We start from the raw sequence: 26,290 nt of genomic DNA on the forward strand, positions 1-26,290 counted from the left end.
TTTAAAGGGGCTGAGCTACCCGTCAGACCTAGCTCTCGGTAAGTGATAGCAAACGTTATATGTTAACAAACTGATATTATACCGGTGTTAGCTACGTCTGTATGTTGTTGTTTATTTGAGTGGTATCAATCTAAATGACTAAATATAAATCATCAGCTCCGCGGTTTGAACCGGGTGAACTCGCAGACTAGGGAGTGGTGACGCTAGCTGGTTAGCTGAAGCGAGCTAGTCGCTAACCGGGGCGCTAACTGATCAAAAAAAGCAAGCTTCACTAGGAGGTTAGCTACGTTAACGAGTCCAGAAAATCTGATGGCAACTCTAGTGAATGAAATAATTGGCTAAACGTGTCGTTATTGTTCACATGGAACCTGTAGGTGGGTAGAAAAAGCACAGCCCCGTTGAGAACTGCGAAAGTCACAACAAACTAGTCAAATGACGGAGCATCTAATCTGTTGTTTTTATGTTCAGAAGACTCTGAGATTGTGCTCCAAGCTCGGGCAGGTTATGCAGAGTCATTAAGGGAGAGCTACAACGATGATGTTAAATATAATGTCAACCATTGTGCTCGACTGCTGACGCGGTTGTTGGACTGTGTGGACCTCACAGCACCAGGTGTCACCAGGTAGAGTCTCTAACCCGAGGAGTGCAGCGTAGGTCAGGCGTCTCTCTGCGTCAGTAGCAACATCCAGGCAGACACGTTTTCGTACGACCAGCGGTGGGGAAACCGCCCCGCTGCAGATAGTGTCGGTGGTCTGGTAGATGATGACTCTGGGGACAGTGTCACTTCCCTCCTGGCTGTCCCAGACCTCGCCACACCCTCCTAGATGGTTGACTCTCCTTTGTGTCTGACGGTGATGCGACCCGTGTTTGTTGGATTGCTGTTTGTGTGTGTTTGAGAAAACAGAGGAAGGTAATGTGATCTGATGCTATCAAACTTCATCTAGTAGACAGGAAATGCGTCTAAATGTAGATGGCTTGTTGATGCACCCACTGCAGTCTGCACCTTTTTTCCGTTTCCTATGCTCGTGTTTTATTATTGTAATGCCAACCAGCACCGCACCCTCTCCTCAGTGGTCTGTTTCCATAGCTTGTGCAATGGTTTGTAGTTTTGTGTGTATTTCTCAGCGCTTAAGTGAGGTTCAGTGAGAGCATTTACACTTTTGTGTCAGCCATGCAATAATAATAAAAAAGCCAACCTAATAGGAGTTTTTATCCCGCCCTAAAATCAATAAGATTTTATGTGTATGCACATTTGGCAGAAGCAAGTGCACACAAGCAAGGGCTATTCAACTGGCTCTCTCTTTGAAAGATCAGTGTGCAAAAGGAGAGAAAGAGGAAACGGGGGACTGAGTGATGATGGTGTGATAATATAAGACTTGAGGCTTCTCTGGAGATGACGAGTAATGACGAGAGTGGAGCTCTGGATGGACAAACACGACAGGTAGATGGTCCAGATTACCACCGCTCGACGGGAATAAACCAGTCCATACAGAGTCCACAAAATTGTTTCTGTAAATTCTCAATTGTCTTAAAACACCATAGTCTCTTCCAGGATATTTGCATTGGCTTCTGGGCATGTTATGGAAAGTAATATGACTGTTGATCCCCTGCCAGGTTGAGTCATCAAACTCGCCCTGTGTCAAATTAAGACTTGTCTATTCAGTTGGTTTTTGAAAAGATTAGTTTGAATTAGTAAACCAGATTTTAATAATGAGGTTCTAAATTTTGTTGTTGTTGTTGTTGCTACAAATTAGATTCTTTTATATTGTGGTTCTGTCTTTGCGCTGCAAGTGTTTGCTGGGGCTACAAATGGTTCACTTTATGACTATTTGCTTGGTTGCATTTTAGATCATCAGGGAAATGTAATGGTTAACCATGTAACCTTAAAAAAAATGGACTCACCAGACACGCATTGCTTGTTGCTATTGTGAGAATGTAGGGCCTGGAGCTATCGAAAAATCTGTGTAATATTTTCACATGCACTGTCTCGTACCTCGAAACAGCAGGTTTTGACTTTGCAGTGTGTTGTGTGCCCTCATCCTTGGTGGCATGTGAAACGATTTGTGTGCCTGTAAATAGTGTTGTTGAGTCCATCCCCATTAGACCTCTTCCTTTGTGTCTAAAGAGTATAGAGGAGCAGAGTCGAGATCAGGACGGCTCCCTCCCCCCACTCTGCTCTCCTCCCGTGGGCGGGGCCGTCTCTTGATGTGCGCCTCGAGCTGATGTTGGTTGTTCTGACAGAGCAGTGGGAAGGTCATCATCATCCCTCAAGTAGCTCTCGTCATCCTCTCACAACCGCCGGCACTCGTCACTGTCCTGTTTTGTTTTTATTGGCCTGTGTTTAACACCGACGGTTTTGTTTTCCATCAAGGAGGATCACTTTGGATTAGCGCTGCCATTTTCATGATGCACTTTGCCAGCGTGTAGCGCTATTGCTGCAGGAGGAGTCATTATTTCATCAGCTTTCCACCGTTCCAAAGTATGAGGCTCTGATCTGCCACTGAAACCGAGGTTAGTGTTCTGGTCCAGCAAGCTGGAACGGTGAAAAACATGCTAGTATGACTGATTATAGCTTTATTTAGCCTTTAGTATGCATTTAGTGGGTTTTCTAATGGATGTTAACATTCTCTGTGAGTGTAAATTGCCCTTTTTTCATATGTTGTCAGTTGTTCCCCATCATTTTTCCTCATGAAAAAAGCCACAACCTCTTTGCTTTGAATACGTCGTTCACTATAATGGTCCTATAATTTGTATGATCCCACTCTAATGGTCCTCATTGTAAAGCTACATTACATACACTATTCCATTTGTTGCAAAGCACCAATAAGTGGCAGCAGAAAGATCTGCAAATGCACCACGTCTTATCTATGTTGCGTACATGTTAACGTGGAGGTCATGTAGCTCTGAGTTGAGGGATATGTCGAAAAGGGTTTCCTCGCTCGTCCATGTTTACTTTGTTGCTGAGTCGTGGACATTTCTTCTTACTAGCTACCTAACCCGCTGCTATTAAGCCTTTAAATACAACTTGATCCTGATGATTCCTTTAACTGATCATGAGGGCATTTGGATAAAAGCCCAAATCCAGTGTATATGTGCTGTCATATAATGTAATGTGTGAGGAACATGCAGCGTGACTGCATTTGTATTGTATCGAAGCAGTATGAAAAGTCATATTCTCGAACTTATGACTTGTATTTCATATGAACCTTTGATGCTATGATTCCTGTTTGGCTGCACGTGATTTATATGCAACACAACAAAGTAAATGTTAAAGATTAATTCAAGGACGTCTTTGTAAAGGAAAACAACAGCCTGTTGGACTTTATCTCAGCTCGTTTAAAGACTTGGAACATATAAACTTCAGCTGTCTGAGGAAAACAAGTCCTTTTTATACAGGTGTTTTGTGTATTTTTTCAAGGCAAAGCTGAAGGTTTCTCCCCCCGACTGACATGAAAGCGCTTATTCTCTTTGTTAGCTTCTGTGTACACTCGGCTAGTCGTGCCTTTCATCCACAAAGGCGTTTAACTGCTGAGACTCGAGTAACTGTTCAGGGTAATGCGCTGTGTGATCTGTGAATATGCTTGATCTTTCAAATGGATCATTTCATATCTTGTTCAGAGCAGGTAAAAGCTTTGGTGCCAGCGCTTATCAGGAGGGAAAAGTACTTTTAGGCTCCCCATGGCAAAGCAAACTTCTCTTTCTCACAGTTCTTCATGCAGAGTTCTGGTTTTATAATCTCTTCCCGGCCATTTTACTGAGGGACTCACCTCTTTTTGTGGCATGGCATTCGAACATATGACTCACGATGCTGCATAACTCCACATTTTATTTAGGACAGTCCATCTCTTTGACCACGCAAATGAGAGTACAGCTTAATTTGTTTGTAGCATTTGAATAAACTTTTATGTAAAGTAGGGAGTCGGTTATCTGTGGTGGGGTCTACTCTTGTCTCACTCATGATCCTTTTTTTCTGATGCTTTAACTGTTCTTGATGCCTGCAACCACTGACCATAACCCCTCTGGTGTTTTTAGCATAGTAATAAACATGTGCAACCGTTTTGCACAAATGTATTCCCACCAGAAATATGCTGGTTTGATCTCGATGTTTGGCCTCCTTTCAGTTAATAATAAAAAAGGTTGAGTTTGAAATGCATCACATTTTTTCCTTAACTTATGTGTGTGTGTATGTGTATATATATATATATATATATATATATATATATATATATATATATATATATATATATATATATATATATTTATTTATTTATTTATTTGATGATGATAATCTCTTGAAGTGGTTTAGAAATAGTGCATGTTACTCTTAATTTATGATGTTTCATTTGAATGGGGTCATTTGATGTGTGATGAAAAGTGCTTCATGGATCTTGTCTCATGCTGGTCTCTAAAGAGGTTGGTTGTCTGTGGATTTAGCTTTTTAATTTTATTACTGCTCTGCTGTTTCTAACTGTAAAATGGAGGAGAGATAATTGTATATGAAGTGCATTACAGTACTAAATTGCAGATGAGACATGCTTAATATGAATAAGTCAGTGTTGTAACAGCTTAAAGGAGATGCTATGTTCTCTGCATCATGCTAACTACTCATCACGTTTGCCTTCTCCACACAGAGGCTTTAGGAATTTAACAGAAAAGCTTCTTTTGCAGGATAAGAGGAAAGAAATCAACTCATACACTTTCCTTTCGAACATTATGGATTTTTTGAATTCTTCAATGGATGTAAATAAGCGGGTTCATGAACCAGAGTATGGTAAAGCTTTTAATTGGAGGGAAGGAAAAACAATATCAATGCGAGCTGCGAGGTTTTCACCTTCCAGCAGATATGACTTCTCGGTATCCTCCCACCCACTCCAGTGTTATCTTACCGTGACACTTTTTATTATCTTCTGCCCACCGTGAGCCTCCAGCTGGTGGTACGAATGCTCCAGTGTCATTCTGATTAAAGCTCATTTCCTCAGACTGACATCCAGTTGGTCATTAGTTGACCAACATAAATAAAGCTCTCCTGACAGAACTCAGCCGTGATTATATGATGGGACACGCATAACATCTGGGGATGAGACGCATTTACTGGATACTAGCAACAGTTGGATGTGTTGTTTGAAAAATACTCTCTTTTCCCTTTTCTGCAAGAGGTCGTGAAGCTAAGAAATGATGGTGGGCAGTAGAACTGCAACGATTTGTCGGTCGGACAAAACATGAAACAAACAACAAAATTAATCGTTGACATAATCAACAGATGAATCGAATATAATGACAATAATTGTTAGTTGCCAACAGCTGTTAAGTATCGTGTGACTTCTCAAACAGCTTGATTCACAACCCAGCAATTAAAATCTTTTCAAAGGGGTTTGCGTGTGTCTACGTTGTTTCCAGGTCACATCAACGTGATTTAAGTGTCTCTTCTGTTGCCACATCACAAAGCAAGTAGCTATTTATTCTAGTTGTTTCGGGCTTTCCTTCTTTGTATTTCCTCCATTCGCTGCTTTTAATAGACAATTGCTGAAATACAAGTAGCAAAACAGGGAGTGGCTCACTAATGGTGGAGGATAGGTTTTTCTCTTGGCAGATGGCTCTCAGCTGGTGTGTATCACTGAGAGCCCCCTCATCCTTGACCTCTTAGCCTCACTGCTGCTAAAATATAGTGCACAAGCTCCACATTGCCTGGACCCCTGTCCAAAGGGCAGGGCCACGTTTTGCACAATGTAGCCAACAGCTACGTGGCTCACTGAGTCATCGGTTATCTTCAGACTGTTTGGGGGAAAATGGCACATGTTCCATGCGCTCACCAAAGGGCTGACATTTATTCAGAACACTATTATTGACACTGGGTTTTTCTTCTTCTGTGACCAGACCACCTGCTAAGCCATAATACTGAGGCTTTTGTCATGTCATCCTCTCCTCGACTCTTTAGCCTCCGTTTGGATAAAGTGCCTGCAGCAGAAGGCACCCACACTGCAGCATCTGCGTGCCCTCTGTTCACACCGCAAGCTGCAGCTCTTCTCCCAACTAGAGCTTATTATAGGTGCCACAAGCTTAACCGTCGGTCCATCAAAAATAATATGTCCCCGTGGCCCTCGGCTATGCATAAAGCAGGCACGTCACGCACGTCTTTGCTCCGTCGGTCTCAGCTGGATTCATGCAACCATCAAAGCTGAGTTATTCACAAGACTTTGGAGCAGAGTTTATGCGTTTCATTTAACAAACATACATTCTGAATTTGTCTAATTAAGCGGCTCAAAGAAATGCTGACCTATCTCGCTCATGAAATTTGAATCCGTCATCTCCCCCGCAGTCATAAAACATGATAAAACATTTCCACTTTTACGGCTGTCGTGTTGCGCGCGGGTCATGCTATGAACTCATTAGCCGAGCACAGAAATTAATTTGTGATGTCTGCATCAAGGGCGGGGCTCTACGCCGCCAGACCTTGAGATGTTTTAACCAAGAATGGAGAGTTGTTTTTAAGATCAGTTTGAGATCCTCTGACATTAAAGATACACTTGGTTAAATGGAGGAAAAGTAACGAGCCATGTTGTGACAGCTGCAGTTCAGTCAAGCTCTCGCCTTCTGTATTGGGAATTTCGGTGTTAAACTAGCACAGCTGCATCGTTGGAAGACGGTTACGAAAATGTCCTTGGCAGCTGCTGTTGTTGTAACAGCCGATTCCCTCTTCTTTCTTTCTTTCTTTCTTTTTTTTCAATCTGTACAGGTTTTCCTGAGCTACATTGAATATGTCCATCATGGTGTATCCACGGGAAGAGAAGCTCGAGAAGCTCTCCCAGGAGGAGATCATCTCCAACACGAAGCTGGTGATCCAGGGCCTCGAGGCCCTGAAGAACGAGCACAACTCCATCCTCCACAGCCTCCTGGAGACCATCAAGTGCCTAAAGAAGGACGAAGAGGCAAACCTGGTGCACGAGAAGTCCAACCTGCTCCGCAAGTCGGTGGAGATGATTGAACTGGGCCTGGGAGAAGCACAGGTAAGACTTAATGAGTAGATATAGTTTTGTCACTTGGATGATATGAGCAACGAAGAAAATGTGTACTTCTGCTTCCTCATTCTATACTGAGCTTGTGTGGTGATCATGATTCATTCAGAATCAGCCCCCACGTTTGTCTTCTCCAGCTTTGCCGCTGCAAACGCTTCTTCCTTGTCGAGTTGCTCCTCAATGCTGTCTCTATCCCAGGTGATGATGGCCCTGTCCAACCACCTGAACGCGGTGGAGTCGGAGAAGCAGAAGCTGCGCGCCCAGGTGAGGAGGCTCTGCCAGGAAAACCAGTGGCTGCGGGACGAGCTGGCCAACACCCAGCAGAAGCTGCAGAAGAGCGAGCAGAACGTGGCCCAGCTGGAGGAGGAGAAGAAGCACCTGGAGTTCATGAACCAGCTCAAAAAATACGACGAGGACGTCTCACCCACCGTAAGTACTTTAGACGATTGCAAATCAATCTGCAGATTATTACTTGGTCACTAATATATATTTTTTGTGAGATTGAGTTGATAAAATTGAGATTTCTTTAATTCCACAATTTTGTGTGTGTTGTGGTTCGATTGTTCTCATTGTAACAGCACTAATGAATTATTTAGCTTGTGGAGTGGAGTAGAGTAGACATGACGTGTTAGTTATAATGAGCATAATAGGAAGTTGTAGTACAAATTCTGTGTTTTTAACCAACTTGGAACTATGTTTTATTTTGAATCTGCCTTAAAATGACTGAGTTAACTATAAGGTGCAGCAAAATGTCTGATATTCGATACAGGAGAAAGAACACACAACGGCATGGCCTTCCAGGAATGAGGCTTTCTGGTCCTTATTGATCCAATGGTGCTTATTCTGACCTTATTCTTAGTCACAAAACAAAGGCTCTAATAGCCTGTGTCCACTTACTGCTTATGGCAGGAAATAATCCTGCCAATACCAGAAAGGATTCTTCTTCTTGGGGATGTTTTCTCCATTTTACAGCTTTTAGCAGGCTTCTGTGTGAAAGTCCTTCTGAGATCATTATTAGTGATATAATGCTGACGTTACTGCTTTATGCAAGGTTTGATTGGCTCTGAGATCACCACAGAAATCAAATAACCGTCAACAAAGAACGTAGTTAACACTGATCTAGTGTTTCCAGGTGGTCGTCTGTGGTTCCCCGCTGTCTGTTAGAAGATCTGACTGGCAGGTTTGTTTTATCCTCTCAGCAGGAGGAGAAGGACCGGGAAACACCGAAGGACTCCCTGGACGACCTCTTCCCAAATGATGAGGAGGAGCATGGCCAAGGAAGTAGGAACGGCCGTATTAAGCGCTTCAGCCCGACATTATGACATTATACACACCCATAAGACTGTGAAACCCGATAACATAGCTTTTCTAAGATAGAGGAACGGTTCCGAAATGTGATAGTAATACTGTCGAGCAAAGAGCTAACAATACTTTTTGAGAGAAATGTATTCATAGTATTGGATTAAAACAACGGATCATTACATTACCGGTGCAGAGCTCCGCTCCCTCTGCTGCACAGAGCCTTTGTTTGCTTGTTTACTCAAAGTTTATTCATATTGACTGTGCCCAAATCGCACCAAATTTAGCAAGGGACGCCCTTAGGTGCCCAGCAATACACCCACCAAGTGTGACGTAGTTCGGATGACAATTCTTCAATAAGTAAAACAATTGAGACTTCTCCAGTAGGATGCACAACCTTTTTGTTCCATAGTTCTACAGCAGGGAACGTTCTCCTTTCTGTGCACAAATCGTGTTCAAAGAGCTCAACGGCAAAGTTAGCAATAATCACACCTGATTTTGAATAAGAAAAATCCAGCAATGTAGGCCCGATTATCTGGTGTCACATTCCATCTGAGTAAATTAACCCGACTTTCCAGGAGACTTGGGTGGAGAATGTTGTCATCTCATTAAATACTAATTGAATTATCCCCATAATCCTATAAATCTTTGAAACCACAGTATTGTTTGCATGAAATGCAGTTAGCGATATAATTGGGTATTGGTTTGACCCGTTGCCCGTGACGCTGACCTTTGCCCCGTGCTCGTGGCCCCTGTACCCCACAGTGCAGCACCAACACAACAGTGCGGCCGTGGCTGCAGCCCAGCAGGGAGGCTATGAGATCCCAGCCCGCCTGAGAACCCTCCACAACCTGGTGATCCAGTATGCCTCCCAGGGCAGGTACGAGGTGGCCGTCCCCCTCTGCAAGCAGGCTCTGGAGGACTTGGAGAAGACCTCTGGACACGACCACCCTGACGTGGCCACCATGCTCAACATCCTGGCCTTGGTCTATAGGTCAGACATGTTCTCCATATGGGAGCGTTTGCTTGTTCTACTGTTATTCTTCTTGTTTTGCTCATCACGTCGCAACCTTTTTTTTGTCAAAGAGCGATAAACGTTCAGTCTCCTCATGCTGTCTCTCCCTCTCACTCGTGCAGGGATCAAAACAAATACAAAGAGGCCGCCCATCTGCTCAACGACGCTCTGTCCATCCGTGAGAAAACCCTGGGCAAAGACCATCCCGCTGTAAGACTCCGCCATCGTCATGACAACCATATCTTCATGTGGACATATTAATTTTTAGATAGATTGGATTCGTCGGTAGTCTCAGAGAGGCAATAAACAGTCAACTGTATTTACCGTTCTACTCGGTCTGTATGGATTATTTGTTTCACATTAAAATGTAACATGTGCCCGCAGACTTTAAACTAATCAATCAAAGCTCCTGAATGTCTGCACATGCATCCAGCATGAACCAAACCACAAAGGCATTGCAGTCAGAATACAACAACATTCAACTATGCTACTTATTTCTCTGCCTTTGAGAGCAGATTTGTCTGATGGATTTAGCCTGTGGCACGGAAACCCCTTGTAAAGCCTGGAGGAAGCTCTTAAAGGTGCTAGTCGCTGCAGCTCTGTGGGGTTTGCAGTTTGTCTCGTATTGTTGCTCGTGTCACTCGCTCTGATCCTCAATACAGAATAATGAGACGCAGAGTCGGGTACTACAATCCTCTGTAATCCAGGTGGCTTTGAGCTTTTTGAAAACCTAAAAAAATGAGGACTGTGGCAAGTCATTAGACTGCAGTACATTTAATTATGTCAATGTGAGGCTAAGCTGCCAGTATGAAAGTAAAGGAAGTGGCCTTAATCAGGTTTTCTCTCTCTCTCTCTCTCTCTCTCTCTCTCTCTCTCTCTCTCTCTCTCTCTGAATGTCCAGGTCGCTGCGACGCTGAACAACTTGGCCGTGCTGTATGGAAAGAGAGGGAAGTACAAGGAGGCCGAGCCTCTGTGTAAGAGGGCTCTGGAGATCAGAGAAAAGGTAGGCCACATCCCTGGATCGCACCGGCAGAGCCGTCCACAGCAGAGCTACCGAGGCCTCACCTCAAGGCTCAACCAGTGAACAATTATCTCATTGTCATAAAGTAATTAACAGTGATAATATTTCCAAAATGTCCGCTGGAGCTACTCTAACACCAGCGACTATAAATAGGGGAGCAAATGATCTTTTCAAAGTTTCTGTGAAGTTTCCGCTGGGGGCCAATTACCGTGTTGAAGGAGTTTAATTGAGAACACAGCTGAAATTGGATAGCAGGCGTTGGGGAGCGATGCAGGAGATAGATAGGATACACAACGGAGCCCAGCTGGATACTAAGAGTCTCTCTTTGCCTGAAAGCTCTATTCTGTGCCCTCTATTGATCGACCGGCCTTTTATTAGATCTTGAGTGTCTGCAGCCGTGCTTCCCGGTGACAGCAGCGAGAAGCGCAGAAGGCAGAGATGCCAAGAGCAAATGAGTCGGGGACACAAACTGAGAACATTTGCTTCTTGTTTTCCCCTCAGGTCCTGGGGAAGGACCACCCAGATGTGGCCAAACAGCTGAACAACCTAGCTCTGCTTTGCCAGAACCAGGGCAAGTATGAGGAGGTGGAGTACTACTACTGCCGCGCCCTGGAGATCTACGAGAGCAGGCTGGGCCCAGATGATGCTAATGTGGCCAAAACCAAGAACAACCTGGTGAGAGACGAGTTGCCACTGCCACACCCGCTTTTATCGTGCGTCTCCTTTCAAACCCTATGCCATGCTTTTTGTTTGAACAAGAGTTACAGTACCTCCTGAGCTTTGAATGTACCAAGAGCGGAGTTTACTTAACAGAATCACTCACTTGTTCTGTACGCCAGAGCTTGGTCTCTACGGAGGCGGTCGGCATGTAAACACGTCAAACTTCATCAGATTCAACTGATGTTTCTTCAGGTTTACACTGTCCCTGACCTGACAAAAGGTGCACACATGCTTTTCTAAAGGGCATGAAAAGCAGTTGAATATAATGTTGTTTCGCCGCATCTTCAGAGGTGTTTTTATAGAGCAAATTTGTTTAACGTCGCTAATAGGGAACCAAGCTACTCGTCCTTTTGTCTACTACCTTGCTTCCTCTGCTTCTTGCCTTTGTCCTGGCTCTGCCCCCCCCTTACTGTCTCCATACTGCTTCTCCATCATCATCAATGTGCTATGATGTCATTGTGTCTGAGGAGTCCCACTGTGAGTCAAAAGGCCCATGTGATCCAACGCTAAAATGTTCTTTCTCTTCTTCAGGCGTCCTGCTTTCTCAAACAGGGGAAATACAAGGAGGCTGAGATTCTGTACAAAGAGATTCTGACTCGTGCTCACGAGAAAGAGTTTGGATCCGTTGATGGTAAGGCCACGTAGCGTAGCTTGCGGTAAATGGCGGCACGTATTTGAGAGGTTATTTTCACATTGCTGTGGTCGATGATCGTTTTTTCCCTCAACCTAGAAACACATTATACATACGATGTATGTTTATAGAGACATGGTGGTGGGTCACATCAAACATCCTCTCATAATACACAGATTAGATTTACATTTTTTTATCTTTCCTCCACCATTGTCTGATGTTGCATCTACTGTTTGTCCCACATCAGCAGAGTGAGTGATGGACAGATGTTTAAAAAGTGGACGATGTTCAAAGCAAGGTGCCAACCTTCTCCATTCAGAGGACACAAAGACTCAAAACAAACTTTTTTTTAAAGAATAAAGAGTTTACTTGTCTGAAAGATCTTGTAATTTTCTTCTCTTTCAATTTAAAGTTGAGTTTTTTTGTGGGCCTTCCTCCAGGGATTAGATTGACTGCTTTGAAAAAAGGAATGAAAGGGACTCGACACAATGCACTGCTCTGGTGCCTTTTATGCAAAAAGCATCTCACATTTTACTGAGAGGTTTATTTTTCATGTGTCACTTAACTTGACAATAGCTCTCGGATATCTTTTGAAAAACTGTTCGTAGAGTTGAAGGTTAAGAGAAGCAGCAGAGCAACATTAAGCAGCAACACTTTGTGTTCCGGGAATGAAAAGAAAAAAACCCACTGGTTTTATATTTGAGCACAAGCAGGAGCACATTGTGTTAAATGTATTTAACATTTTTAGTTATAAGTGCGATGTTTGTTTCCAATGCATATTTAATTAATATATTGCATGAATAAATGATAATGACTACATAGTATCATAAAAGGGTCGATCGTTTATATATCTTTATTTGCTTTTTTTCCGCTCAGGAAAATGGTGCGTAGCCATTTCTTTCCTAACTTCTTTGCCTAAGAATATGAAAATAAGTGTTTAGAAATAAAACAATTTAAAGAAAGTACTCGCAGTATTTCTAAATACGCTCAGTAATGCATTTTTTATGAATCAGGCTTTATGTTATTAACTACTGTCCTTAACACTTCAACAGTGTTTAATATTCAGTATTTAAACTCCAGGTCAAAACTGTCTGCGCCAAATCTCAGAGTTCACCAGCCTCTTCTTGTATTTGAGTAACCAAATACATTAAATCTAGAATGAAAGAAATAGAGGCAGGTTCCCAAAAATGTAAATGTTTCTTAAATTGACTCAGTTACGTCACTGTCTCTTAGCTTTTAGTTTCTTATAACTTGTCTTGTTCTGTGTTTTCTTTCTGTAACTATGTGTTTTTTATGTTGCTGCCTGTCTTGGCCAGGTCTCCCTCGAAAAGAGTTTTCTAATCTCAGTGGGACTCTCATGGTTAAATAAAGTTTTAAATAAAATAGAAAAATTATCCAAGAGCTAGATCGTCTCATTAGGAAGAATATAATTGGCCAAATAATAAACAAACTGCAGCACTGAGTGGCTGATTTCACTCCCCTGGTCTGCAGCGTTATTCTAGCACGCTCAGCCGGCAGCATCAGTAGTTCCTCGTGTTTCCCATCTGAACACCCTGAGGTCAGCCGGTTCAGCTGTTTCCCAGTCCTGTTGTTCTCCATGTCGACCACCTCTCCTGTCTGTTTGTCTGCAGCTGAAAACAAGCCCATCTGGATGCATGCAGAGGAGCGAGAGGAGAGCAAGGTGAGGAGGCGTTGTGTGAGCAGACAAATATTAAAAAGAAGGAAATCTGTAAGATTGTGATTATTTAATTTCTTGGAAAGTGACATACAGTTGATTTCCTTCTCTTTCTCTCACAATGTAAGCCCCAGTAGGCCGATGATATTTCTATGCAAACAGAAAAAGAAAGCTGCTAATCCGGTTCAAAGCACTCACTCCCATTCACGCACTTGTCACTTCCTCTTTTCCCTTATTTACTTCCAGGGCAAGCACAGAGACAACACTCCATACGGAGAGTACGGGGGCTGGTACAAGGCCTGCAAAGTCAACAGGTGAGGCGGAGCACGATAAGCCTGTTTTTACAACCTGGTCATTATTAACAGACCACGTGCTGAAGGCAAGAGACGAGTCACGACTTGAATTATTCAGGTGGATATATTGGTTTCTGTCTCTGTGTGCAGCCCAACAGTGAACACCACCCTGAGGAACCTGGGCGCCCTGTACCGCCGGCAGGGCAAGCTCGAGGCTGCCGAGACCCTGGAGGAGTGCGCTGTGAGGTCTCGCAAGCAGGTCAGCTGGAATTTCTATCTAGTCCATTTTAATTTTTTTTTCTTTTTAAGTTTTTGCATGCAGATAACTTGTCTGTTCCTGTGTGTTTTTTTTTTTTTTTTTTTTTATTTTTTTATTTTTTTTTTTTTTTGTAAAATCCCAAATATGTCTCCCCAAAATCTCATTATATTTCTTTCCCTTTCTCTACAATGCTATGGATCCAGAGCAACACAGTAAGTGGTTTATCTCTAACTGACAGCCCCACCACCACAGAGCCTCTCTCCCCTAACATCCCTCCCATCTCACAGACATTTAAAATGTCCGCTTGTCTCTGCGTCGCCACTATAACAGTGCCTGTGAATGCATTAAAAGAGAAGGAAAACATAACCCCCCCTTTTAATACCTCCATGTAACTTTACACTTTCACCCTCATCAACGAGCCAGCGTCTGCCTGCGAGCTACATCTAACTACGGGACGTCTCTCTGTGTCTGTGTGTCGTACCTGTGCGTTATTCTCACCAGGGCATCGACCCTATCCACCAGACACGTGTGGTGGAGATCTTGAAGGATACGGATGGCGACCGGCGGAGGAGCCGGGACAGCCTGAGCAGCGTTAAGTATGAGAGCGGCTCCGAGACCGGCGAGGAAGTGAGTATGGGCGTGGAGTGGAACGGGGTGAGTACAAATCCACTATAGTCGAGTCAACGCGGCCGGTGACCTCACCGGAAGAACAATGTGGCGTTCACGATGACACGGGTGAGAGTGGACTGGTCCAGAGCGGTGACTCATTTGTGTTTGAAAAGGGGGGAGGGAAAAGAGGACTGTCTTTTTAGATCAGTGATTTGTAAGTGGGGTCCTGTACTTAACAGGAAGCGGACTCCTCTCTCTCCTGTACCTAAATGATCAGAGCCGGCCAGGAAGCCCTCTCCTCGCTGTGGTCAAACTGCACAAAACTACAAATGAGTCATTCCTTCAGGATCTATTTTATGATGTCAGTGTTGCACATCCTCATGAGTAGTTTTTAGATTCACGAGGTATAATGCCAAGTGGTTCAATCTGCTTTTTTAAGAAAAGGATTTTGAGTCATAATCGGTGGAATAGCGGCTCATTCCCAGTTCTCAGTGAGCTGTATCTGTACCAGTCCATCGACGCCTTGTAGATGTGTCTTGTTCTTCCCATGAGGTCAATCTGGAATTTCAATTTTTTTATTATGTATCGCTGATTGAGTGTCTCGGCATGCTGACCTGTTGTTTTTGACAGCATCTTGAGTTTGCTTTGGACTAGAAGTTCATGTTTGTTGTTTTTTGTTGTCCATTGCTTGACAATGAAGTTCCAGTGTCTCGTTTTAACAAGTGGATGTCATGCTGGCAATGCTTCTGCTCAAGTAGAGCGGTAACAAAAAGAAAGAGGAAAAGGCACAAGCTCATTCTGTGGCTCCCCTGGCAACGTATGAAATATGTATTTTCTTTTGTGCGACTGGCAGAGATGCAGCCTCTCGAAACCCCTATTAGGACGTCTGTAGTTTCTTCTATTAAACACGATTGACATGTTTCCCAATACCTCCGATGCTCATCACTCCTCGCAGTAAACTGGGCGGTTGATACGTAACTCTTCATACTACTGTTTTTTTATCGTCTAATTATAATGGCCGCGCTGCCTGGGACTGAACAATCTGTGCTTTAATTTCGCACTAAGTCTTCTGCTCAGTGTTTCCCATTGGACTCGTCACTCCTTGTCCTCGTTATAAAAGGAGGCCGGTGCTGAAAACATGATATTCAACGTGGCAGTGCGTGCATTAAAAATAGACGCTGCCAGAGCTGTGTATCCCAGCTCCGAAGAAGCCCTCTGGTGAGGCTTACATAAACCAGAGGGCAGGACTTTGCCAGCAGAGATGCCTCGTCTGAGCCTGTGCCTTTTCCCCTCACTTGAATGCAGCCACGCCCTTCACTGCGCCAACCCAGTTCCAAAAACATGCATGTAGCAACACCCGCCTGCTGGGCTCACCCTTAACATGCACACTAATGGACTGTGTGTGTGTGTTTGTGTGTTCCACATGGTTGACGTCTGTTAACCTGACATCTGCTGCTCTCTCTGAGTAACATTAGGTAGAAAGGCGGGGTTTTTGTTTGCTGGCTACTGTTGTGTGAATGGAAAAGCTTCTACACACACACACACATACACACATGTGTTGCCATGCATAACACAGCTACTCTAAACTGTTTCACTCCAGCACATGCAACGGCGTGCGTATTCATCAGAGTGTGCACCTTGTTTGCGTTTGAGACGTGTGAGGGCACGCGGAGGGTTGATGGGTGCGCGCTAGCATTTCATTCTCCCGTCACGACCACGGCAGTAGAAATGAAACGCGCGCTGTCCAAACTCGCGGCATTCTCATGTTTTTTATTTTTTATAATTTCCTCCTTTCCGCAAGCTAATTTATAATTTAACATTTTGCACGTTTGACTAAAAGATTGCTCAAGAACGTCCATCAATCCATTCATTTTCCATTCAAAGCTGGGGACACCCCTCACATCAGCTTCCCCTGTGTTGAATAAATTAGGCCTGTAAAGTCCTATCTTCTTGTGTGTCGGTGTCTGCTGAGTGATGGTGTGATGCGATGCGTGCTCGTCAGAAATATCACTCTCCTTACTGCATAGCGTTGCCCAAACATGTCTTCACCCTGCTCTCAGGAGGGCCGACATGCCACTGAGGCTACAGGAGTGCTGTCACACAAACACTCGCATACAAATACCTGCTGGTTCATTCATTACATGGGGCTAATTTGAGTGCCACAAATTCGTGGTTGTGTTCAGGTTAAGTGGTAGTCTGTCTGTCTGTGCGTCCTCAAGCATGATTATTTACAAAGTCTGTGTGTCTGCTGTTGCTTCTGCGCTCATCCCGGCTAGACGCTTCAACGGGCTGCCTGTTTGTTCGCATGTTGTCCAGATTTCATCCTTTTTTTTCTTTTTTTTTGACTTGTCACTAACCCCCATTCCTTGTTGATTACTCATGCCATGACAACCAATCAGCCTGTCAATCAGATTTCCTCTTTTTCTTGCTCAGTGGATTGTACTCTCCCTCTTGATCTCTCCCTCGACACAATATGCTTGGGTGGGTTGGATTAGTGGTATAATAGATAGGGCCAGACCATTAGCTCATTCGTCACTGAGGTAAAGGAGCGCAGTGCAAGCCGAGGCTAGTGCCGAAGTATTAAGAGACTGTTTCATCATTCATCAGAGACGAGTGCAGCTTTAGGGTATGTGATCTTCCTGAGGTGAATGCAGGGTTTCTGAATCCCAAAATGACGTTTGTAAAGAAGTGATCGGTGTAGTAGCTCCATCAGTCTGCTCCTTTCACTGCTGATGTTGCAGATGTGCCACGTCTGCAGTGCACAGTCACTGGCTGAGCGCAGTGTGCCAAGTCCAGGCTCCCCGGTACCCAGAGAGGACGGAAAGAAAGAAACGGCTGAGTCACGGTGACTGCGACCGCCAACCCACTGCAGCGCTGACGGAGACAGCTGCTATGTTTCAAAGAGAAGCACAACTTCCTGTGCGGCTGGATTTATAGATCTTTTTCTTTGCGTACTCTCTTCACAGAAAAGGCTGTAACCAGGCCTTGATTTGCAGTTAGGACGGTGAACGTGGTGCAGGATAGATATTTATGTATTTACTATAACATCAGACTATTGCAGCTAAGTGTAGAAAAAAAGGGGATGAAGCTCAGATGTTCCAGTGAGTAGGTGAGTAGCGTAGGAAACCCAACCCAGAGCTTTTAATCTTACAATGTGTGCCGTTTTTGTCTGTTTTCTCTCTTTTTCTCTTTCATCAGGCCTAAGCCATCAAGATTATTCCTCCATCCTTCTCTCCTTACCCAACACAATAGCAAAAAGGATGCGTGTTGTCGTTCCCTCTGGCCTTCTCTGTCCCAACAAAGCCATCGGCTCCTCTACCATTCCCGGTGCCGCCTCCAGCAGAGGCTCAGAAAGCCCCCGCCCCGCCCCGCCCTGCCCCGCCCCGCCCCGCTGGCTGTCACCTCTGTCCTCCCTCTTCACCTGACAAGTGCTGGGACGTTTGGTCTTCTCATCTGTGCTCTCTTTCTTTCTTCTCTCTCTTTCTTTCACTCTCTCAATCCTTTCCTCTCACTAACTCTGTGTAGTCCACCATGTCAGAAACCGTTGCTTCAACTCCCTCTCTCACTTAAAAATTTAAAAATCATAATAATAATTACAAAAAAAATAGTAATTGTGGGTGAAATCTTTTCCCTGAGGAAGCCACTTGCACATTTCTCCTCTCTCACACCCATTTGTAGATGTTCATAGGTACACTGTAGATTTATTTGGCTTGATAAGAAAAGCAGGGAAGTAATTTATTGAAAGAAGACAAAAGATGAAAGATTTTGAGGATCAGTGTCACCTTTGATGGCGGCCTCAGCTCCAGGCGTCTCTCCAACCCTCAGTCAGATAAAACGTTATGTTGCTAAATGATTAATTTCCACAGCTGCTCTGCTTTGAGTCTCACTGTGAACTTGTTTGCAGTCTGTTTCTGCAACAAATGAAAGTTGACCTCAAAGCTAGCTTCCAACTTGGTGCCTGTATTTAGCCGTATTAGTATCTTTTTTTGTGTTTTGTTTTTTAAAGAAAAGTATTTCTTTTGACTTTGTGTGCGTGTTTTATGGTTTTGACTATCTTAACAATAATGAGATTATTTGCCGAAACAGTTTGGAAATAACGGTACTGTATAGTTTCACATGCTAAACAAGAGTCACTTCTTCTGAAGCCTAGTTGTAAATTAGAAGGGAGCGTTGACATTTTTGTTTTTATAGATATATTTCCTTTTCATTTCAATTTTGTATAATTTTGTTTACATTCTTTTTAAAATATATTTCTTAAATTATTTTGTGGCTGAGTATTATGGCAGCAGATGGTCAACAAATAACCGCAGTGTTGTGAACGACCAGACAGGCCGGCATCAGTCGACGGCAAATTGGTCAGATATCGCATCAAGCAGTTGTTGCCATGGTAATTTATGTGTGAGCCGCTCTCACTGGCGTCATTGTCCTTGGTTTGATGCAGTGTTCTCTCTCTCACACACACACACACACACACACACACACACACACACACACGACGCTGGTACGATACGTACACGGTAACATCGTCTGATGCTTTGAAGCCAGTACGACGAGAGAGAGAGAGAGAGAGAGAGAGAGAGAGAGAGAGAGAGAGAGAGAGAGAGAGAGAGAGAGAGAGAGAGAGAGAGAGAGAGAGAGAGAGAGAGAGAGAGAGAGAGAGAGAGAGAGAGAGAGAGAGAGAGAGAGAGAGAGAGAGAGAGAGAGAGAGAGAGAGAGAGAGAGAACTGATTAAAAAAATAAAATAATGGACGTACATTTTATTTGTTGGTGCAGGAGTAGAAGCTAGTGTTATTATTCAATGGAAGCCTGGATTCCACCGTAGTTTTAGTGTGTATTTGTGTATGTTCTGGTGGTGCAGTCTGGCCCAGTCTGGCTGCAGACGCTGTAATTTGAACACAAAGCTTAATGGAGTGTGTTGCCTTTTTTTCTTACACAGTTGTTTAGCAAGTCAACATTGTCACTTTGGTGAATCATGTTTTTAAGACGCCGGAATTTCAAGTGCGAGTGTTTCCTCAAGATCAACGTGCTATTTCAGATGTTTAACTAACTGAATGTAAAATGACTTTAACATCCTTTTAAAGTGTAATTGTAGGCTGTATTTATAGATTGGACAAGTGCATTCACTATACGGCTTTTCAGTATGCTACTTGCCTTGATTCTTCATTCCTTCCAATGACTACACCTATACTTCTAATGCAACTCTGAACAAAAGAATTGACTATGTACATCACATAATTATGACAATATTGTTGTGTTAGTGGAATGCTTATTTATTGAACTGTCTATTCTCGACATATATAGTGTGACTTCAGTTTCCCTAAGTGGAAGAACATAAATGGTAAGGTCGTTAAGCACTATCTTAGTAAGTAGGACTGCATTATATTTACCATTCTGCATTGTGACGATTATTGCATCAACACTTGTTGGTATTCTCAAATAAAGTTTTTCCATTTGTGAAGTTTTGTCTTTTCTCTGCACATCTGGGATTCCTTTTAGTTTTCATCTCCGATTTGCCAGCAGCGCCCCCTGCTGGCGACACGCCCGCATCGCATTATGATGATCACACCTCAAACACCGTTGGCACAGTTTTTGTGCTGCGTCTCACCAGAGCCGGAAGGCGCTACACATACCGTCTTCACTGGCCGGTCATTAAAACGCACGCTATGCAGGACAGCTGGTGTGTGACGAGCAGAAGACTAAGATAAAAATGGATGGATGGATGGATAAATTACTATACACTGAGAAAAAAATTAAGAAGCAGAAGAAGCTTTGAGTGTCATTTTCAATATCTCATTTTCTAATTTCTGACTACAATTTCTGAAACATTCAGCCTGTAAATAGTCAGAATATAGTGACGTGTTTATATTGCTGCTTTTGTCCACCCGAAGGACAACGACTTAAGATGCTGAAACAGCACTATTATTCTATCATGAGAATAGTTGCCGATTACCTTCCAATAATCAATGAAGCGCTGATCACGGCAAATAAGATATAAACACACAGCATAACCAACTGACCTCAATGAGACCGATCACAAGAGGGATGTGCAAACTGAGGTCCTGCTGTCATTTATATTGCACACATTTATAAATCTAGTTAAGTATTTCAGTATCTCGTTAATTGTTCTTGAAATAATTTCATGTAAAAAAATATTTAAAAGCCTGCTTCTTCATGCTGTTTTGGCTGCAACCAGCCATTTTGTAACATGGCCTACACCAGTGGTTCTCAACCTTTTGTCAGTGACGTACCTCGTGTGAAATATTATTTTCAGCCGAGGACCCCCGACTAGCGTAAAGCATTTTGGGTTAAAAAAAAGATGTAATACACAGCGCTGTGCCATCAGTGTCTGATTTAACATGGAATATATACAATTCAGTTCATGAATTTACACGTAAATCTCATTGAATATTTATTAAATAACAATTTTGAATGGATGCTAATTTCAAATATATATATTTTTTAAAGCTCACGTACGTGAGGGGTACACGTAACGCCGTTTGAGAACCACTGGCCTACACAACAGCTAAGAAGAAGATTTACCTCTGACTTCTTGCAGACGGGTTGACGGTTGTGTGCGTGTGTGTGTTTGTCCGCAGGACGGCAGTGGCGCCCTCCAGCGCAGCGGCTCTCTGGGGAGGCTCTTCGGGGACGTCCTGCGTCGCAGCAGCGAGCTGCTGGTGAAGAAGCTGCAGGGCAACGGGCCGCTTGAACCTCGCAGCACCAAGTAAGAGCAGAAGGAATCCTCCGTTGTGAAGAATGGCAGCATTTAAAGCCAGTGATTCTTCTTGTTGAAGTAGTAAACGCTGTCTGTGGGAAAGTCGATTCGTGGTAGTTTGTAAGTTAACCCCCCGCGCTCTGATCTCAGACCGTATGAACATTGTTCTCGCTATTCGTCCAACAGCATGAAGCGAGCCGCTTCCTTGAATTATCTGAACAAGACCACCGAGGGCCCGTTCCAGGTGAGCAACACTTTTGTTTTCCTCTTTTGAATCTCATTCAGTTTGGGCTGTATTATCGGAAAGGTCATGTCGGTCTTCTTCTGTTCCTCAGACTCGGGCCGGCGGTAACTTGAAGGAGAGCCGGGGCCTGAGCTCCAGCACTGTGAACCTCTACTCTGGAAACTGAGCAGCAGGCGGATCCGTTCAGGGACCCAAAGAGGCTCCTTCCCTTTCGGCTCGTCCCCTGAGCCGCGATGACCTCCATCCGCACGACCAGACCGCCTCCCCACACACACTCTCCTCTCTCGGCCTGTCGGCGCCCAACCCAAAGACCCTTCTCCTCCAACATTCAGAACCAAAACATAAACGTACATAACTGGAGTGGTTTTTTGTTGTTTTAAATCCAGGGTGTTGCTGTTTGGTCTTCCAGAGACGGATTTTATTTCCCCCCCTCATCGTGCTCCTAACATTGGTGTCAGGAGCACGATGCTTCCTGAATGTGGCCAAGACGACGACCCTCACCTCCCCGTCTTCTTCATAATCACTGTGAATCTTTGGCTGCATCCGTTGCCATACGGTCGCTGCTTCTGGTATTTTTCTCCTTGCGTTGTTTTGATTTGAGATATTTCCGTTATTTTTTTAATGTTCTCTTCTTCTTGTGCCATTCATTAGGTTTATTAGCGCAAATGAGAAATACAATCTCTGTTTTCTCAAAAAAATTGAAATCTAGTAGATATGTTGGTTGGGTTTGAAATTACATCATGTAAAGTTGTAAAAAAGAAAATCATTTTATTTCCGTTTTTAATGATTCTGCCTTTGAGATTTATTTGCAAAGCGAGGTGCTGGTTGAAGCTTTGGGAAACAGGGTGACATTTGAGTCATGTGGCTTGTTAGGCATACCTTTTTGTTTCATAAAAAGTTTAGGAAAACATTTTCAGAAATGGAAACAGCTGCTGCTTCAACCTCAACAGCTTTGAGATTCCAGTCCTCTGCAGAGAAAATGCAGGAGTCATATATTTTATAATGTTTGGTCAGAGTACTGAGAAACACAACCATGGAATGTTAAACTTGTTAGACTGTATGTAAATAAAAAAGAAAGAGAAACAGATGAGGCTGAACTGATCCTGGTCGTCCTGAATGTTGTCCGGTGCCATGCAGGACTCCTGCAGGTCGGCTCTTTCCTCTGCAGGATCCAGCTGCCAACTTTGACATTGCCATCTTCTAATGTTGTTTACAGTGATTAAAATGTGTGGTGTGTGTCTAGAAATGTGATAATGATTTTTGCACAATTCTCAGATGAGTGTCTTCTATATTTGATTGGACTTTCTTTTTTTTTGTGAAGCTCAAAAGAACTGGAATGTCTTGTAATTGTTCTGATTTCTTTTTTTTTTGATTGTTTTGCGTGTTATTCCTTTCATCGTTTGTAATAAATATATACGTTTAGAGTCTGATCGGGAAATTCACAAATCATAGAGTTCATCAGGATATGAACGGGAATAGACCAGCATCGTTGGTTGACTGCATCTGTTTGGATCTGATCAATCCCAGACGTCATGAATAATGTCTTGATAGCAAATCGGAAGCAGAAATAAAAACCTACGATTTTCTATTGATATTTGTGTTTTCGTCATTCATTCTTGTTGATTGTACGTGGCTGATATACGTTTCTGGATTTGAAATTAGTTTTGTTCATAAATTAATGAATTGGCTTTAAGAATTCTTGACAAAGATAATGCCAGTGTTCTGCCTTGCCCTGTCCCTAACCCTGCACATTATAGCTCGGTGCATTCCACCAGGCGAGATCTTTTACGTCGGTGTCTTAAGTTAGTGTGGGAACCCGGATGCCTTGCCAAGATGTGATACGTCTCCCAGAGTTGTCCCTCCTCCTCGGTAGAAGTCAGCCCGGTTTCTCAGTATGTCAGTGCTTTAATGTGGAGCCTCAACCCTTTGTCACTTCTGGGAGCTTTAAGTGAACTGACCCCAAGATGGTTTTGTTCCACCAAGAGCTGTCGGGCTCCTCCTGGTTCAGGGTCGACCCCATTATCTCAGAGACTTAAACTTCTCATTCAAGTTTCTTGCATTTTATTTCCACAGCTGCGCGTCCTCCTATTCACTGCAGCCCCGTGCTATCAGGGGCGACACTGGGTTTGACCTTATATTTCCATCAGCCATCTAGGGGTCAGCTGGACCGGCAGCATGGCACCAATCCCACATAGAGTCCTACCAGTGGGCCGGGACCTCTTGCATGGGCAGGATGTTTGTGCCATTTATTAGCTGTCCAACTCTTAAATGTACAGAATGTGCTGCTTTGCAGCTGGTGGAGATATGATAGCATCAACTTACCTCCAGGAATTATAGAGCCAACTAATATAGAGGTGTGATACAGAGAGATTAATGGATAAGGAAATCAACATAATATATTATAAAACATAATAGACGCATGATGCATGTATATAACAATAGTTTTTGTTTTATATATGAGTTATTATATTTTCTATTTTTTCATCTTCCATAATTTGAATTGTTTACACGACAAAGTGTTCTGCCTCGTTGCAGTGAACAGTGATCAGGTTGAACCAGGGGGTCGCAGTGTTGTATGGCTTTTCTCAGGCTGGGTACGGGCACCGGAAGCTGCACTTGATACAGGATGTTTGTTTTCATTTCAAAATAAAATATTTTTTCTGTGTGTGTGTGTGTGTGTGTGTGTGTGTGTACAGAACGATGGAATAGTTCAAATGTAAAAAAGAAAAAAAAAGAAAAAAAAGAGGGATTGGTGTCTGTAATGTTAAACGAAAAAAAGGTAAAATATGAAATCGCTAACATATAATTGGAAAGAAAATTGGCAATTGTCGAGTAGGCTAATATATCCACAAAACATATATAAACTTAAAATCAAACGATGGTAAACAAATATGTTAAGAAAGTACTATTGATACAAATTTAGTCAAAACGTGGAAGAAATCCGACGTTCTGACATTTATTTTGAAAGTCCCCACCGGAACTCCCGTGTATTGTCTCGGCCCACTTGATGCTGAGTGTAAAAAAAAAAAAAAATCACACAGGAGGCGAGTGGGAGGAAGCCAACTTGGAAACACCGCGGAGCGAAACTCCCTCTTGTTGCAGACTGAACTGGCCGGCTGGTTGGCGGCTCTGGACGCGGGCAGACGGCGGACTCACACACACCGGACTCACTCACACCGGGTTGTAATGAACCACAGCGGCCTGAACCCGCACCGTGAACCGCCTGCAAGTTTAAACTTCGCCTCAAACTTTTCGGCGGGTCTGAACTCGCTCCGTCGTCTGTCTCTGGCCGGCCTGTAAGCCGAGGCGTCCGTGCCGCACATGTCTCTGCCGCGTCCCTGCTAAGTTTCCACAAACAGCCAGGTGAGCAGGGCCGCCGTTGGCTTCCCCGGAGACCCGCGCAGGTAACGAGGCGGTTTGTTTACCTGCACGCGCACGGCGACGCGCGGATATCTCTTTTTTTCTTCTTCTTTTTTTCCTCGTTCCACTTTCGCCAACCGACTGAGAACAGAAACGCCGAGCACCAGGACATGGATCTACCGGGAGAGAGCGAGGCCCGGCGGGGCGGAGGCAGGAGAACCCCCGCGGTGAGCAGGAGGAAAGCCCCGCTGGAGACGGCGTACCTCGTCGGTATTATCTGCCTCCAAGGTTGGTACCAAGCTACGGTACACTTCAAACACGCAGCGCACACTTGTGTTTATTTCTAGTTATTCAGAGGCTGGAGAAGAAAGAAAGACAAACACTGCGGACCACGACATTGACCTCCATGCTTTTCTTCTGGTCTTCTGTTGCTGGTTTAAGTTAGTGCTCTCTGGCTGAGAACAGAACTATTACAGAGACAGAAACACACACACACACACACACACACACACACACAGCTGCCTTTTCTCATCCACTACTTCAGGAAAAAAAACCTTCTAATGAGTTCCAATTTAAAGATGTTTAAACTACATTACATGTATGGAGGGTCAACCTAGGAAGGGGCACCCCTCCCCCATCGACCCCAATTTGGGAGAGGAGGGGGAATAGGAAAAATTGGCTTTAAAATTACTATTAACGGATTTAACTAGAAGAAGAAGAAACAAATTAAACTATAGAAACACATGTCTGCTCACATGTCACTCTGGTAATCTAATTTGGAGCAGGGGAATGGTCTCCATCCATCACTGAAGGCAGCATTATGCATTCCCCGGTTCATACCTCCATCCTCACATACAACACATTGGACACGCCGTTGGTGTGGTTATCATATTCATAACTCAGTTTGCATGTTTAAACTGCCCCACTGTGGCACGCTCATGGGTGCCATTCATATGCATGGGTGGAGAGCAGTGCTGCCTGGGTTTTTTCCACACAAAAAAAGAAGAAATTAACATTTACGGACCCACACACACACATTGTTGGAAGCCTTTTTAAAAGTCCATAACCTCGGCTGCAGGGTGAGAGAAGACAGCCACGTGAAGATGCTTCCTAGTTTGTGTGAGGAATGCTCTTCTTATCCGGCTCATTAAGTCACCGCTCATCATGTCAAAACGGGGTCCGTTTTATCTGATCCCCGCATGTAGACTGAAACGTAGACAAGCACAGATTGTGTTTTCGTCTGTGCCTTCAACACAGCCACGATAGCCAGAGTGGCTGAAAAAAAATCCTTTAAATTGAAGTGTCTGTCTGTTGCCCCCCTCCCACCCTCCAGTCTTCTCAGGGTGCCCACTTTGGGATGAATGTGTCCTCTGTGTGCAGGCAGCAGGGGAGACGGAGGCTGCTGCTGCTGCGGGTTTGTGTTTATAGGATTCATG

At 43.8% G+C, this 26,290-nt stretch overlaps 2 protein-coding genes across 4 annotated transcripts in view; both read left to right on the forward strand.

Annotated features, from left to right (window-relative positions):
- Positions 1-23,074, forward strand: klc1b (kinesin light chain 1b). Of its 3 annotated transcripts, XM_079229658.1 has the most exons (16): positions 1-38; positions 6,734-7,004; positions 7,212-7,442; positions 8,213-8,294; positions 9,078-9,306; positions 9,450-9,537; positions 10,229-10,330; positions 10,850-11,023; positions 11,600-11,699; positions 13,331-13,380; positions 13,621-13,688; positions 13,818-13,926; positions 14,428-14,580; positions 21,132-21,259; positions 21,437-21,494; positions 21,586-23,074. In XM_079229658.1, exons 2-16 carry the CDS (start codon positions 6,756-6,758, stop codon positions 21,658-21,660), a joined length of 1,896 nt encoding a protein of 631 aa, XP_079085784.1. In that variant the 5' UTR covers positions 1-38; positions 6,734-6,755; the 3' UTR covers positions 21,661-23,074. The 3 variants fall into 3 exon arrangements, with proteins under 3 accessions (XP_079085784.1, XP_079085785.1, XP_079085786.1); XM_079229659.1 differs by lacking the exons at positions 21,132-21,259; positions 21,437-21,494; positions 21,586-23,074 and adding an exon at positions 17,734-19,993 and having other exon boundaries at positions 14,428-14,553; XM_079229660.1 differs by lacking the exons at positions 13,331-13,380; positions 13,621-13,688; positions 13,818-13,926; ... (2 more) ...; positions 21,437-21,494; positions 21,586-23,074 and adding an exon at positions 11,947-12,078.
- Positions 23,075-25,024: 1,950 nt separating this feature from the next.
- The window catches only part of ptk7b (protein tyrosine kinase 7b), a gene marked incomplete at its 5' end in the record, with an annotated part of 64,083 nt that continues 62,817 nt past the window's right edge, over positions 25,025-26,290 (forward strand). Inside the window, one exon of the mRNA XM_079229798.1 lies at positions 25,025-25,142. Within this exon, the coding sequence (XP_079085924.1) occupies positions 25,025-25,142 (118 nt within the window). The remainder of the gene's footprint in view (positions 25,143-26,290) is intronic.

The sequence above is a fragment of the Taurulus bubalis genome (genome assembly GCF_910589615.1).
Source record: "Taurulus bubalis genome assembly, chromosome: 14".
In the NCBI taxonomy this organism is placed as follows: Eukaryota; Metazoa; Chordata; class Actinopteri; order Perciformes; family Cottidae; genus Taurulus; species Taurulus bubalis.

Bases quoted from the DNA above. Each gene is read 5' to 3' on its own strand.
- klc1b (XM_079229658.1), top strand. From the start codon at position 6,756: ATGTCCATCATGGTGTATCCACGGGAAGAGAAGCTCGAGAAGCTCTCC. The intron at 9,307-9,449 runs GTCAGACATGTT...TCACTCGTGCAG, and splicing joins ATCCTGGCCTTGGTCTATAG to GGATCAAAACAAATACAAAG. The intron at 13,927-14,427 runs GTCAGCTGGAAT...TATTCTCACCAG, and splicing joins CTGTGAGGTCTCGCAAGCAG to GGCATCGACCCTATCCACCA.